This window comes from Neolamprologus brichardi, chromosome 3 (genome assembly GCF_056152115.1).
Source record: "Neolamprologus brichardi isolate AB-2024 chromosome 3, ASM5615211v1, whole genome shotgun sequence".
Lineage (NCBI taxonomy): Eukaryota > Metazoa > Chordata > Actinopteri > Cichliformes > Cichlidae > Neolamprologus > Neolamprologus brichardi.
The window spans coordinates 17,453,191-17,468,519 of record NC_142106.1 but is presented as its reverse complement, the minus strand read 5'-3'; the positions used below and the strand labels follow the sequence as shown (position 1 = coordinate 17,468,519).

At 38.1% G+C, this 15,329-nt stretch overlaps 1 protein-coding gene across 1 annotated transcript; it reads left to right on the top strand.

Moving 5' to 3' along the window:
* The first annotated feature begins 11,373 nt into the window (after positions 1-11,373).
* Positions 11,374-15,189, top strand: LOC148103687 (uncharacterized). Its single transcript, XM_087832798.1, has 9 exons — positions 11,374-11,425; positions 11,687-11,731; positions 12,281-12,550; positions 12,632-12,892; positions 13,143-13,262; positions 13,464-13,535; positions 13,788-13,853; positions 14,496-14,584; positions 15,099-15,189. Exons 1-8 carry the CDS (start codon positions 11,395-11,397, stop codon positions 14,582-14,584), a joined length of 954 nt encoding a protein of 317 aa, XP_087688924.1. The 5' UTR covers positions 11,374-11,394; the 3' UTR covers positions 15,099-15,189.
* Positions 15,190-15,329: the final 140 nt, after the last annotated feature.

The window sequence follows — 15,329 nt, the reverse complement described above, 5'->3', positions numbered from 1 at the left end:
AGACACTACCTTCACCCAAAATGACCAAAGAAAAAGTGGAAAACAGCTAAACATGAGAGGTTTTTGGACAAAGTTTGTGTTTTTTCCATTGTTTAAGCACTGCTTCCAGCCAAGAGTGATACCATATATGCCCTATAGCTGTAGAAAAGGCTAACATTGTTATCTTTTTACAGTAAAACAGCTAAACATGAGAGGTTTTTGGACAAAGTTTGTGTTCTCCATTCTATAAGCACCGGTTCGAGCACCGTTTAAGCACCGGCACCATTTCAAAAGTACCAGTTTGGCACCGGTATCGGATAAAACCTAAACAATACCCATCCCTAGGTTTCACTACCATCAGGTTAACTGCACAGCCCCCAGGATGCCCTGAGAGAGCTGTATCAGTCAACCAGTAAATTTTCTAGTGTTAGATATTCTACCCTTTTGACGCCCTCTACTGAGGCAGGCCCACCATGGGTCGATTAATCCTCGGCATGTGTCTCACAGTTAGCTGACTACCTTAGCTGCCCGAGTGATGTCAGCCCTCTTTAGTCCTAGCCAGTGACTGGTCCTTTCAGCAGTGTTATTTAATTCTCTTATAGCCTGCCTTTGTGCCTGTCTTCTGAATCCAGTCTCTCTAAGTAGTTTTGCTGTTGTGCTGGCAACAAAGCCCCTGCACCCCACTTCCACTGGGCAGACCTTGATCTTCCAACCTCTGTCCTCTGCTTCAGCTACCAAGTATGTATACTGCAGTTTCTTACACTCAAATGCTTCCTAATTGCATCCTCCCATGGTACCATCAGCTCAGTGACGTAAGCAAGAAAACGCTACATCCAGATAAACAGAATCAACCTTTTAGGGACTAAATCCCAGAGGATAATTTAAACCTGAAAATACATAAACACTGGGTCACAGGCTCAGTGCCATGACAATGGTTAAATTTAAGGCCGTTATTCGCAATAAAGGTATTTATAAATAACACAGAAGATCATTTTTTAGCTTTTATAGGCAAGCTCTGTAAATAAATATTTATTTAGGATCTGCTACTACTTTACACTATATCGAATTCGAGTCTGTTTAACTTCAACACCCTGGTTATTTATTTATTTTTTTGATCACAGTTTTAGACATATCATATTGAGAACTAAAAGAAAATTAATATTCCCATTTAACTTCATGTGACTTCCTGCCTCGTTACAGCTAAAAGAAGCCACTCAGACACAGGATATCAATGGAAAGCCCAGGATGTTCTCTATTTCATACATCAGGACTTAGTAGGGTAGCTCAAACAATTTAAAAGGTATAGATCAAGAAATGCCCATTACGTAGGGCATAAATGAATAGACTGGTTGCTGGGAGGATATTGTCACATGTCTTTCTGGCTGAACAGAAAATTCTCCTTATCTTAGATTCCCTGGAATCTACCTGCGCTGCACTCTCTGAGTGCCTGTGTTTCCCTGCTTCTCATATTTCAGTCTCTTTATTGTCTTCACTTGTTTATCCTCAGCTGTTATTATTCGAATCCCTTCATTTGATTGCTTTGAAAGTCCTTCAGTTTTCTGTAGACATTCTTCAATCTCGTTTTTCCTTTCTCCAGCTCTTGAGCTGCTGCAGTCAGTCAGCTCTGTATTTTATCTCTATTTGGTAAATACATTAAAGAAAAACACAAAGGCTCAGCCAAGGCTGGAGGTGACCCATCAAACACTCACCAGAAACACAGATCAGCTTAGACTATGAGCTTTAATTTTGAAATTAACCTGCTCCATAGCAGTGTAACTTAAGCACATAACTAAAACTGAAAGTTACTTTTAAGTCACCTCGATGAGACAAAGTCCTGCTTTGAGTGCAGGTCTCTCCATGATTCCAGGAACAGTTCTTTATAAACATAAACACAGCTTTTCTCACACGTTGCTGCTCAGTTTTTAAGAACTGACAGATACAGTTGTCATCTTGTATGTGCTCACAGTTTAACAGAGAAAAAACAGTCTGACTTTATTCACAGTTTATTCAGTAACATGTAGAAAAAAAATTAAACCATTTTTAGTGTTTTGTTATAGATTCTTGATTGTTTGTTCTCTTACTCAAAACAAATGAAAAACAAAAGAAACAAATAAAAAAATAGACTTACCACAGATAAAGACCCCAGACTCCGACACAGTGATCCAAACTGTTGCTGTCAAAGTGAAGTGACTTACTGGAGACAAGCAGGAACTGAGACAAGAATTAATGAGTCACTGAAAACCAGACAATCCAGTCTGATCACTTTGGTCTATTCATCAGGTGAACAGTGAGCACTATGAACACAGGGACAGGTTCACTTGTGTAAATCACGTGTAAACCAAAGCACAACATAGTTTCAACAGTTTCTTATTACCTTCAACAAGGAGCTCATGTTGTTGGTAGTATTTGCATTTCATTCTGTCTGTAAACAGAACCAGTGTTGGGACTAACGCGTTATTAAGTAACACGTTTTAGTAACTACGTTATTATTTTGTTAACAAGCACGGTAACTAGTTATTATGCCAAAATCAGGAACGCGTTAATAGTTACTGGGATTTAGGGTCGTTATTTGTTACTTTGTGTGGTGGCTAACGTGGAGCTTCCACAGAGTCAGTAACATTAGCAAGTGGTGGAGGCCAGCAGGTGGATGAGATAAAGGGGAGGCAGGAGGAGGAGAGACTGCCGGCCCGAGTGTCAGGTGAACTAAATTTCAGGTAAGAAGTTATGACCTGCAGGCTATCTGGGTCAGATATAAACCAGGTTTAGGTGGAGTTTATTTTCGTTACGCTGACTTTTTCGTACTGGGTACTAGCTAGCATGACAGAGTTTCTATACAGCTGGGTGGGTGCTATGATGTTACTGATGTTGAACTTTATTTTTATCATAAGGTTAATTGTCAATGGAAAATTGTACTTAGTAGTCAGTACAAGCTTTTAATGATATAAGTTTACATGTGATAGAATACTGCATGATGACCTTTTCCTTGCTTAGAATGGATTGTTCTTTATAAAACGTGTTCTGATATTTTTATCTGAATCTTCCCACAGCGATAGTAAGAAGTTGAACAAGCAGTTCTGACCTCACACACACACACACACACACAATTACATACGCACATGCTCACGTATCAACATTCCACTGAACAAATGTTTTCATTTTTCTTTTGTATAAATAAAGACAAGTGCACGAACAGAGCGCGCACTTCACAGGGCCCTCACTCCAGGGGCGGATCTAGAAGGGTGGCATGGTGGCAAGTGCCACCCTAAGATGATCCCTTGCCACCCCAAGTGCCACCCCAGTTTTCCATATGACAGTTGTTTATTAAAATAAGATAGTATTAACAGTTTGAGTGTAGTTACAGTCAACAGTGAATATAAATGCTAAAACTGAATATATTGCATAGTGCCCCCCCCCCTCCACCATTAACAAATGGTTCAGCCCATAGCAGGACTGCATTTTTCTTGTTTTCTGTGGCAAGCGATGCTTATGATTGTGCCAGAGCACATTTTGAACAACACCAAGGGAATTTCGAATTTTACACAGGTGGTTGGATGTTACACTCTGGAAATGGAAGGAAGGTGAGTGTTATTAACCCTCCGTGGTCCACGGACACGCTGCACCTCCAAATCACATGACTGATGTAAGCTGGCATAGCAACAAGCTGCAGCCACGCTGAGTCTATTTCAGCCCACATTGAAAGTTCAGACTTCAATTTTTTTAAATTTTAATTACAGGCCAGTAAATCCAGAGTAATGATTATATATATAAGCCATGCTTTTTTCTAAGTACTGTCGTCACAAGTACAAGTAACGCGTTACTGCCCATCTCTGGTAACGGCCCAGCAAAATCTTTGAAAATGGGGAATAAACAAGCAAAATTAACACATGATGAGGAATGTTTAGAAAAACAACAAGCCGGAGCAGGAATAATCCAAAAGAAGGGGAGAGGAATGCATAGTGGAAGAGCAAGAGGTAGAGGCAGGTTTAGACACACACCAAACAGTGGTTTTAGCACCACATGCTGGGAGTGTGGGAAAAAGGGACACCTTGCACGTGACTGTAAGACACAGAGAACGCCCGACACAGAATGACTAGCTGCAACCACTGTGGCTGCCACCACCCAGACAGATGAAAGGGAGAGACAGAAAGGCAAAAAAGAATAAAAGCATTAACAAACAAAGAAGACAGTGACTCAGAACAGGATAGTAGCTCAGGTGAAGAGAGCAGTTCAGATCAGGAAGAACGTAATAATCCCTCACCAAGTGAAAAATTAGAGATCAAAGTAGAAGTTTAAAAAGGGCTGGAAACAAACCCGACTGAATACATATAAATACAAGCGGAATAAAGTTAAATAAATAAAAGGCTAAATTAAATTAGAGCCTAACTGTAATGTATTCAAACTAATAATAGCGATGGATAACAACCTGTAAACTGGTATTAATAATGAAACATAGTTGGGATGAAGATCATGCCCAGAATGAATAGAATGAATGAAAGCAGATAATTCACACAAACACATATTAAATGAAATAGAGAGATGCATAAGGTATATTAAGGTTGTGTCATTGTTCAGCCAAGGAAAGTGTGTGAAAAGGAAAATGTCTCCAGCTTGGGAAAGGGTGAAACTGCAGATCACCCGCAGCCCTTGGTGGATACAAAATAAAATATAAATAAAATATTGTAATATATTATTGCTGTTATATAAAAAGATAATAGTGTTTCATAATAATGAAATAATATTAATATGAAGAGGCACCTCAGTCAGTTATGATGTGAGGTGGATAATTGTTAAAAGCAGTCTGCATCAAGCTTAAGGTTGCTCAAACTCAGCACAATGACATATGAGATGAAGAAAACAAAGAAAATATCTAAACCAATTAAGTGCATAGAGGCACTTGACCTGCTTGAAAACCTGTCATCCTGGATGAGACATTGTTGAGATATAGAGCACACCTATACTAACAACTAATAAGCTAAACCCTGTATACAACAGCTAAAGCTACAAAATTGAGAAGCTGAAATAAATATGTGGTCACTGCTAAGCTGATGAGCAAGTAACACGTTTTCTAGAGCAGGAGCTGCATGAGAGATCAAACATGCAGCTGTCTGTGAGCTCAGTTTTTTCTTCCCTCTTACTTCTTATTTGTTTTTGGCAGCAGCCTTTTTTGCATCCTGACTCATGTGTGTAAAGCGATCACGCCATCAGCAATTTTTTTTTGTTTTTTTGTTTTGTTTTGAAAAATAAGTAAATTTGTGATCACACTCGTGGATCACAGTGACACATAATGATTAGGCATATGATTTACTATTGCAGATGAAGTTTATTCTAAAGTTCAAGGAGAACAAAGAAGAACAGCATCTTCAGTTGTGTCTTGAATGTTGTTCTCTGTGTAGTGTGCTGAGTTTTTTGCTTTTTGTTTTTTGTTTTTGACGTGTTGCTTGAGTGAAGAGCACTGTGACTTCTGAAGTAGCTCTCACCATGCGACCTTGATAATGATAAGTTCAGAGCCAGCTGAGAGCTGGTTTGTCTGCTTTGTTTTAGGTGACAAGGTTGAAAAGTTAAAACTTAGTTTCTTGTCTTGAAAGCTAAACAGAAAAAAAAGGAGGTTTTGTGTTTCTCAGCCAAAAACAACTACGATTTCATTTTCTGTTTTTTGAGAAAGGAGGATTTAATAATAATAATAATAATAAAACAAAGAGTGATGTTTTGTTTAAGTGGTGTAGGAATGTTTAGCTTATTTTAGAGTTTAGGAATGTGTTAGATAGGATATAGAGTTGTGAGACACTGACACTGCCCTGGATATAAATAAAGGCCTGACTGTGTCATGAACTTAGGAGTAGATTTTAGGAGACCCTCCCCCAGTTGAACTGTGAAAGTAAGACAAAGAGGAATTAATGCTGAGTGGAAATTCCGCAGAGGATACCTGGGTGGGGGTCTCAACATTTCTAACTGGATAACTGTGGTCTGGAAGGGAGATGGACTTTTATGACCGGCAGGGTCACACAGTGCTTAAACTGTTACACTCATACATCGACACGCACACTCACTCACGTGCACTCACACATACACACAGGTACGCGCATACACTCAGTCACTCACGCGCACTCACATAGGCATACGGGTACGCGCACACACAGGCACTCACGTGCTTGTGCATACACACACAGACACACAGAGTTTGCAGCACACCGTGGGGGTTTTATGATGGGGTCGCTTCTATAAAGCTGGCTGTAACTAACAAAGAGGTGAAGATCTTGCAGAGGGACATCGCCCTCGTCTTCCCTTCTAGAAGTGCATGCTTAAATGAAGATGAACAAAGATGAATAAAGGTTTTGTGAAATAACTACTGAGTTCCGGTGCCGTCTCTGGAAGTTTCGAGGAATAAAACGAACTGGGGTGAAACTGATTTCGCAACAGTTGTGAAGAAAGCTAATACTGCAAAATACCGTCTAGTGCATGATCTGCGAGCAATAAATGAAATCACTGAAATGATGCCACCAGTAGTAGCAAATCCTCACACTATACTGAATCCAGTCACTCCAAAAGAACAATGGTTCTCAGTGATAGACTTATCAAACGCCTTGAGGCGACTTTTGTTGTGATTTGGCGCCATATAAATAAAATTGAATCGAATTTTTTCTCTCAGTGCCTTTCCACCCTGACCCACAACACCTGTTTGGCTTCACTTTTGAGGGGCAGAGACAGTTTCTACTCTACGTAGAGGACATTTTAGTGACACACAGAGGAAGGGTGTAAGCAAAATACTATGGCTATGTTACGTCACTTGGCTGAGTTAAGGCCACAAGGTATCTTTAAATAAACTCTAATTATGGAGACCTGAAGGCATATACTTAGGGCACACCCTCTCAGGTGAAGGCAGAAAGCTACTGAACAAAAGAAAAGAAGCCATACAAAATGTGTCACAGCCACAAACTAAGCATTCACATTCTTTCTAACTGTGAGTTATGATCTTGGCTCCCTGTTTTTCTGCTTTCAACAAAAGGTGGAGGTGGAGCTCCCATGCAATGTGCTCTGTTGTCTCTACTATCAGAAAAGCAAGGCCCTGACTCTCTGCACACAATATTCTCTTCATAACTTAGCAATATGAAATGTCATGAAACAGTGAAACTCACTCACAGAAAATCAGCAGTATAGGATGATACAAACCTATCTAATACATCTAATGATTTCCACATTCTTTTAAATCAGAAGTGTGATGCAAACTAAAACTACATACTGATTACACAAGAAGTACGATGTGGCCTACAGCAGTATCAATACTAATTTTGATTACAGGTATAATGTAACATATAACAGCATAATAATCTCACAACTGCTACAAGCACATTTGCCTTTCTTAACACACGCAAGAGAAAGGCAGCTGTTAAGAAAATGCCCTTTTGGGTGAGACAGGCCCACAGGCCCTGCATGCAAGTGTACTAACACACATACATGCAATGAAGAACAGCTTACACTACAGCACACACTATACATGCGCCTGTATCTCCCATTGGTGTTAAAGCAGAAAAAACTTAACAGAATTTTGTTATCAAATGCTGAATTTATCCACTGTTGACAGTTAACTCTCCAGCTTGCAGGACAATAGGTGAAACGTTTGTGAAAACAGAGAAGGATAAAATAAAGACAGAGAGAGTCTGGTATGACCAAGCAGTAATCAGACAATACATTTATTTGGTAATACAATAAATTGTGAGATGCTTTCTGTTTGCTGCAAAAGCAGCAGCTATAGCAACCACAGTCTTACTAACAACTCATGAAAATCACACCATCCCACTATCTGTACTGCAGAACACTGATGACATAATGAAAATAGCAGGAAAACCCATTCTTCCCAAGTCATTACACAAAACAGCCGCTCTAGTGAGCCATGGTTTTGAGCCATGGCTCATCAGGAGGGATACTCTGAGGGATGATCTTTATGATAAACCGACAATTCTACACTATAAATTTTGAAACTTCAGCAAAAGAATATGTGAGACCATGTATGATCTGCCAAAAACGGGGCGGGGTGTATAAATATTAGGACATAATAAATCCTATTCCCAATGGTTAAATGTTTATAGTTTAACAAATGGACCTTATCCACTAGCAGATGTGTTTTGGATATGTGAAGAAGAAATTAAGTCTGTTCTATTACCAAATTGGAAAGCCATTTGTGATATTAACGGCTCAATTTTATGTGATTAATTTTGCAGACAAAGAAGAAAATGCCCTCACACACACACACACACATACACACAGCAAACGTTTTTCATGCAGCACATTCAAAAACATGTCTCTTAGAAAACAGTAACGTGGTAACAGAGATGCTAAAAGCAACATAATGAATCCCTTAATGTCTTTCTGCCTAAGTTAGTCAACTCCAAGCCAAACTGGGTCTTAGCTCTAACTTCTGTCATGCAATTACTGGAGTTACTCTGCATCTGGAAGCAGTCAAAGCTTTGCAAGCGCTTGTATATCATTTGCCTTAAACATGGCTCACCACAATTTTACCACCATTTTCTAAACAGTTCTATTTACTCAGTTTTTGTCTTGACAGGAAGCGTGAATGGGCATTGACAATATATTAAATAATTGATGGTATTTTGAAGAGATGGTACAATACCACTTTTTTTATGTCCGATACCGCTATCATACATTTTGATATCTGCCAATACCGATATAAATTCGTTTATTTTCTAATCAATAAAACTGGTTTTTAATGTCTTGCTGTATTTTGTACAAGTTCATACTCAAATTTAAAAAAAAAAACAAAAAACAAAACAAAAAACACTAAAGCTACTCTATTATATATGTATGTAAAAAAACACACTGCACCCAAAATATTTTGCAGTTCAGCAATACTGATCTTTTTATTTTAACTTTTAGCATAACTTTAAACCTAAGTATTTAAAGTAATAAAAGTAATAATGAAGTAATTTATATAATATATATGTAATATATAAAGTAATAATAAAAGTAATTTATAATGCAATTTTATGCAGATTTAAAACAACTCTGGTTCTGAAAAAAATAAGTAGAAGTGCAATATCAGTACAAATTAATGTTTCTATTCAACAACTTAAAAAAATCTGATTGTAGAATGGACCCTTTTATACTTACAGCTCAACATAAATAAGACATCCAGAGTGGAAAGCAGTGCAAATAAATGCAAACACAGCTTCATGACACTCATCTTTTATCAAGATGGATGTCAGTGTAAGCTGTTTCTATCATATTTAACCTGAATTTTGTGTAATTTCTATACAAAACTGTGTTTTCATAAATTTATTTTAGAACCACAAAACTGTTTAGCCTGCAACACTGCTTTTTGTAAAACTTGAGTCTATCCATCGTATGGTCAGACGTAGCAATGACAACACACAGACATTGGAGCTCCGTATATTGGTTGTTGAGCTTAAGGTGGGAATGCTTTACAAACGTTCAGAGAAGAACTTACACACCTGCTTTACTTGCCTGGGTTGGCCTGCTCGGAGATGAAATGCTGGTTTGGCAGCACAGACTGAGACTCCAGATGCTCCAAATGCTTTCGGTGTGAAGTAACTCGCTCTATCATGTGACGGATGATCTCACTACCTGGATTATATCATGTCGTAGGTTTTGTGAGGTGCTTTTGTGATATTTAAAGGATTGGATTACATTTTTTATTTCTCCCTGATCTCTGACCCAGTAATTTAGGTCAGGATCAGACTGATACCGATGCTGTATATTGGATCAGTCTATCTTTAGTAGATACAAACATGGTCTCGCAGAGAATCATACCCACAACTATTCCTTCTATATGGAGGTCTCTGATGAATTATTAGTTGAATGTGTGGGAAACGGGGAGACCAGGAAGGCAAATCTACAGAAATGAGCCTCCCAAATCATTTGTGCAAGATGACCCCAAATCAGTTGACAGTCACTGGGTGAGGCAGTGGCCTTTTTGATTATTGCGTTATTATTTTATACTATTTTAAATTAAGCTAAAAAAAGAGGTGCTCAAATGAGGAAGAAAAAAAAGAGAACAGAATATTTAGGACTGCCAGGACGTTCAGTTTAAGCACTGTTGTCTTTGACTGTTGTTTATGATGCTGAACACAAGGCCCAGGCAGACTGAAATTGAAGGTGATTTTAACTGATAAATAACACAAGTAGGGATTCAAAATTCAATTCATAAGTTAAATAATATTTTTTTATAATATCTTTATACTGTCTTTATTTACTGATTCCTTTGACATTACTCCAAGATGTCACTAGGTGGCGCATGGCGCTAAGTAGAAATGGAAACCCCCTTAGAGGCAAGTGTGTCAAGCTGTAAACAAGCTCATGTTCTGTCCCTCTTTATTATAATATACTGGCAACATAACCCTCATGAAGGCACCATCCATACATAATTTTAGGGGCTCTGCTAATATTAGAATCTTTTCAACGGGGGAATATGAGTGCCAAAACAATGGAATCAGATGTAAAAGATGTAAAAGATGTAAAAGTAGCCATTATAGAGCCTGAGTGCTCTGAGTATCAACACTTTCTCGTTAGGAGAATGTGGGAGGTATAAACTTCTCATAATATGCACATGTAAATATCACTCTGGTATTAAGGAACTTTAACGGAAATGAAAGGCTCAGATCAACCATGTCAATCTGCATATGTGTGTGTTGCTGTGTGGGAAAATGTTTGCACTGCTTCATGATGTACTTAAACATGTATTGGAAGGTACTGCCAGTACAATAGAGGCATTGACTGGTAAATTCTTCTCTGCACACTTGCAGTGTAATATGTATAAGTATATAAGTATACTTTTAAGGACTTTCTGAGGTACGCATTGCTGCAACATATAGTTACATTTCCACTGAAGATTACGTGAAATGACTACAAGTTGTGTTGAAGGCAGCACTAGTGTGACTTTCTGGTTATAAATGGAATTACTGAGGTTTAACCCATATAACAGCAGCTTTGAACACTATTTAGAGTTGTTTCACGTCTGTTTTTGTGTCTAATGCAAAACATCACTGAGCTCAGTGTTGATCTCTGTGTGAGAACAGCTTTGTTATTAATGCTGGGTTCCCACCAGTTTAATATCTGTACAACTACACAGTGCAAAATATTCATTTAGTCAGTGCTTTTGTATTAGTGAGGAATTTCAATGACTTAAAGCTACTTGAGCTTTTTTAGTGCTACCATGGAAATTTAGTTATAAGCTGTTAGGATTACTGTGACTGGCCAGGCCATCACTGGTATAATGAAAGCATAAAAAACGTTAAATGGCTACAAATAGATTTGAAAGCATCAGTATGTGCTCTGTCTCACCTACCACAGCAACAGCTCTGCTTCTCTGAAAACTATTTTCACATAGTTGTTTCGCAAAGGTCATACAGGAAACATCTATTGGTTGGTCTGCGGCAAGACATCATGGAGGTCAGAGCTCTGTGCATCAGACTGTGTAAGTACTGTCTCAGTTTATACATTAAAATTAAACTATAAAGAGTTTGTTAAGGTTAACAATGTTGTTAAAAGGCTGTGGTGATTTATAGCTTTCATGTAGCAGAAACCTTTGGTGACACCTTAGAAATAACAAGTACAAAGTAATGTTTCTAATCAACAACTTAACAAGGAATAGCACTTTTAACTGTAAGAGTTGGCAAGTCTAAAGATGTCTGAAGATGTGGGTACATCTTATAGTAACTATTTTTGGTCTTTTTAGTGATGCCTGTGCTGATTCTGCTGTGTGCACATGCTCAGAAAGTTGGTGAGTAATATCTGTTTGCTTATTTATCATTTTGTGATTGGAGGAAAAGATGGTTTATTCAAGCACCAAAAAGAACATTTTGGTCAATCACCACCTTTACTGGGTTTGGTCACAAAAGTTGTTATGCACATTTTACATTTGCAACTTAAATCCATGTCTTTGGACTGTGGGAGGAAGCCGTGGAGAACCCATGCATATACAGGGAGAATATGCAAACTCAACAAAGAAAGACCCTGGCCTGGTGGAACTGAACTCATAACCTTCTTGCTCTGAGGCAACAGTGGTAATCACCATGCCACCATGCTGTCACCTGTACTTAGTGGGATAGGTTAATTGGAAAGTCAAAATTGCCCATAGGTGTGAATGCAGGAGTGAATGTGAGTGCAAATGGTTGTCTGTGTCTATGCGTTACCTCTGTGACAGACTGGCGATCTGTCCAGGGTGTACCCCGCCTCTCGCCTTAAGACTGCTGGGATAGGTTCCAGCGCTTTGTTAATTCAGCAATAACATTGAATCTTTTTTTTTTGTATTTTGTCATTTTTTTCTCAGATGCAGTTTCTCTTCGTATTGTTCCAAACAAATCCCAGTTTTTTGAATATGAGTCAGTTAGTTTTCACTGTGAGGAGCCTTCTCATGGAGATGTGTTATATAAGATGAAGAAGGAAGTAGAGCAATGCAACAAAACCAGTAAGAAAACAACAGCAACAACAACAGGATCAAAGTGCACCATTCATTATCTTTATGCAAGTGACAGTGGAGAATACTGGTGTGGGACAGCAGGAGGGAAGAGAAGCAACAAAATCAACATCACTGTCACTGGTATGCTTTAGTGAAGGCAGTATTTTGTCACAAACAAACACAAGTTCAACATTTTATAACTTGAAATCACCTGTCATTCAGCTGGTTCTGTGATCCTGGAGAGTCCTGCTGTTCCTGTGATGGAGGGAGAAGCTGTGACTCTGCGCTGCAGAAAGAAGAAGTCTTCATCCAATATCGCAGCTGATTTCTACAAAAATGGAGTTCACAACAGGAGCAGCTCCTCAGGAAGCATGACCATCCAGGGAGTTTTAAAGTCTGATGAAGGACTTTACAAGTGCAAGATCTCAGGAGCTGGAGAATCACCAGAGAGCTGGCTGTCTGTCTCTCTGCCATGTTTCACAGGTGAGAAACAGTAATGTTTCAAAAATAATTATACATATGTGTGATGCAAATATTTGCAAAGCTTTTCAGAATGTTTTTTTTCTTTGTGGGGTTAATCATCAGTTATTGAAGAAGGTTCTTTGGACCTTTTAGAGGACTTTGGTATAGGATTTGTAACATTTTAAACATGCGAGTGTGAAATTATTAATAGTGGAATTTATACTTAATCTTTCTTCAAACTCGCTAAATGTACATTCAACAACTTATCTAGACAGTCACAACAAGAGGAGCCACTGTGCCGCTACTACACCTTGGATCGTTGTCACTATTTTACTGAGCACTCTGATTGCAGTGGTGGGACTCTATCACTTCCGCAAAGATTTGTACAGAGGTAAAAAAAAAGGGGGAAATTTATATATATATACATATATGTATGTATATATATATATATATATATATATATATATATATATATATATATATATATATGCCTTATTCTTCAGTTGCTAATGTTTCTTCAGTTTCTTTAACTGCTCTATTCATCTGTTTTGATTATTGGTTATTGCAGTTATTTATCCTTTTTTTATTGCAGCTTTGGTCTATTGGTCAACGATGGCATGTGGTTCAGGCTCAACAGAAGATCAAACAGGACAGAACACAAACAGTAAGAAATGCCTTTACTATCAGCAATAACATCCCGTTAGATTAGGTTTCTCATAAGAAATCTTTTTTTTAATTTCATTTCATTTCATTTCATTTTCCATTGCTGTATTTTATTTTATTTTTTACCTTATTTAATAATAACTGTGTTATCTGGTGTGATCCTATTATTGACGATGAGAGGCAGACATGGGTCGTAATTACTGATGTTGCTGTGGTTATCTGCTCCCTCACTCCTACTGTTTGTCTCCATCAGATGAAGCTGAATTGTGTCCTAATCCAGTTTATCATTTTTTGGGCCAGGGTGGCACTCAACCTCTAGGTAAGATTCATTGTGATATTATAGTATAAGTCTGCACATAATATTTAGTAAAATCTGGTTAAAAAGTACAACTGCTCTACCCTCTAGAATTTTCCATAACCCCACGGCTGTGTCATCAGTACCACTCATCTTTCAACTCTTCATTATCTTCACAGCTTCACATTTCCTCCTTACTAATGCTCTGCACTTCCTGATTCACTAAGTTTCCTCGATCTGCCCTCCCCGCTCTCTTATTTGCTGATCCCTTCTTTTGTATGCTCGCCTACACTTATTCATTCTGCCATCAAGTCTAATCACCTTCTTTGGTCTGTCGAACAAACACTTTGACATTTTCCCCAACAAAACATGTTTCAGCACAGCCATTTTGATCATTTCACAAAACCATTCTTCTACCTAATAAGAAATAAGAAATTGTTGCCAAAATCACATTGTTGCCAAAATATACAATACTATGACTAACTGTTATTTTGTAGTCCTTTAATAATTATGTTGATATTTAATTGTTCTCCCTGTTTATTGCATCTTTTATCACAATTTAAACAATGTTATTGTTGAGATGTGATGAAAAGTATTGTAAATAAGTGATTGAATTAGATTCTATTTTGTTAACCAACATATTCAATTTCATCTCTCTTCAAACAGAAACAGTGAAAACCCCAGTAGCATACATGGCTTCACCAGGTATCTACCAAGCTGTGGCAGAGGATGCTTGCTATTCTACAATACCGTAGGTAAGACTGAGAACAGTGATGCCTTATGCTCTGCATTCACCTAACATGTGATGAATGGTTGAGACTAATGAATTACTGATGAATCACTGGTTGCAACACCATTGGCAATCACGTTTTTGTGATACCTGACAATGAGTCTTTCACTTCAAAATGGTTTTGCAACTCTTTCCAGATGACTTTGTTTCTCCATGCTTTAGTTTCTTTTCAATCGTGGCATGATCATGTTGCTCTTTAACCTGCTTCTCTGGTTCTTTTTAAGTGATTTCTTGATTCAGTAAGAGTGGCAATATTCATGTCTGGGTATGACTAGTGAAGCTGAACTCACTGTTCCAAAAAAATAACATTTAATAACAAGCTTGTCTTACAATAGATATCAATGTTTCTTGGCATTAGTTCATGTGGCATGAGTCTTTTGTAACATAACTGTATCATAGACACTAAAAATTCAAATATAAAACAAACACAATGTTAAATTTATTTCATCCACTCATTCTTTTCTGCTCCTTGATTTCAGTGTTGCTGTTATACCTTGGACAGGTCGCCAGTCTATCATGGGTCTGTAGCATGTCCTCAACTTGTGGAGGCATCATGGGATATTTGTGAACATACCGATGTAAACCACTGATCTCCGCCAACTCTGCCTTGAACAACACCCCAGGCCAAACCAGGACCAGGGTTTTGATAAATTGGATAAGTCTACCACAGCCCACTGTGTATGCCCTTGGCACCTTACCAGAATGCTGTA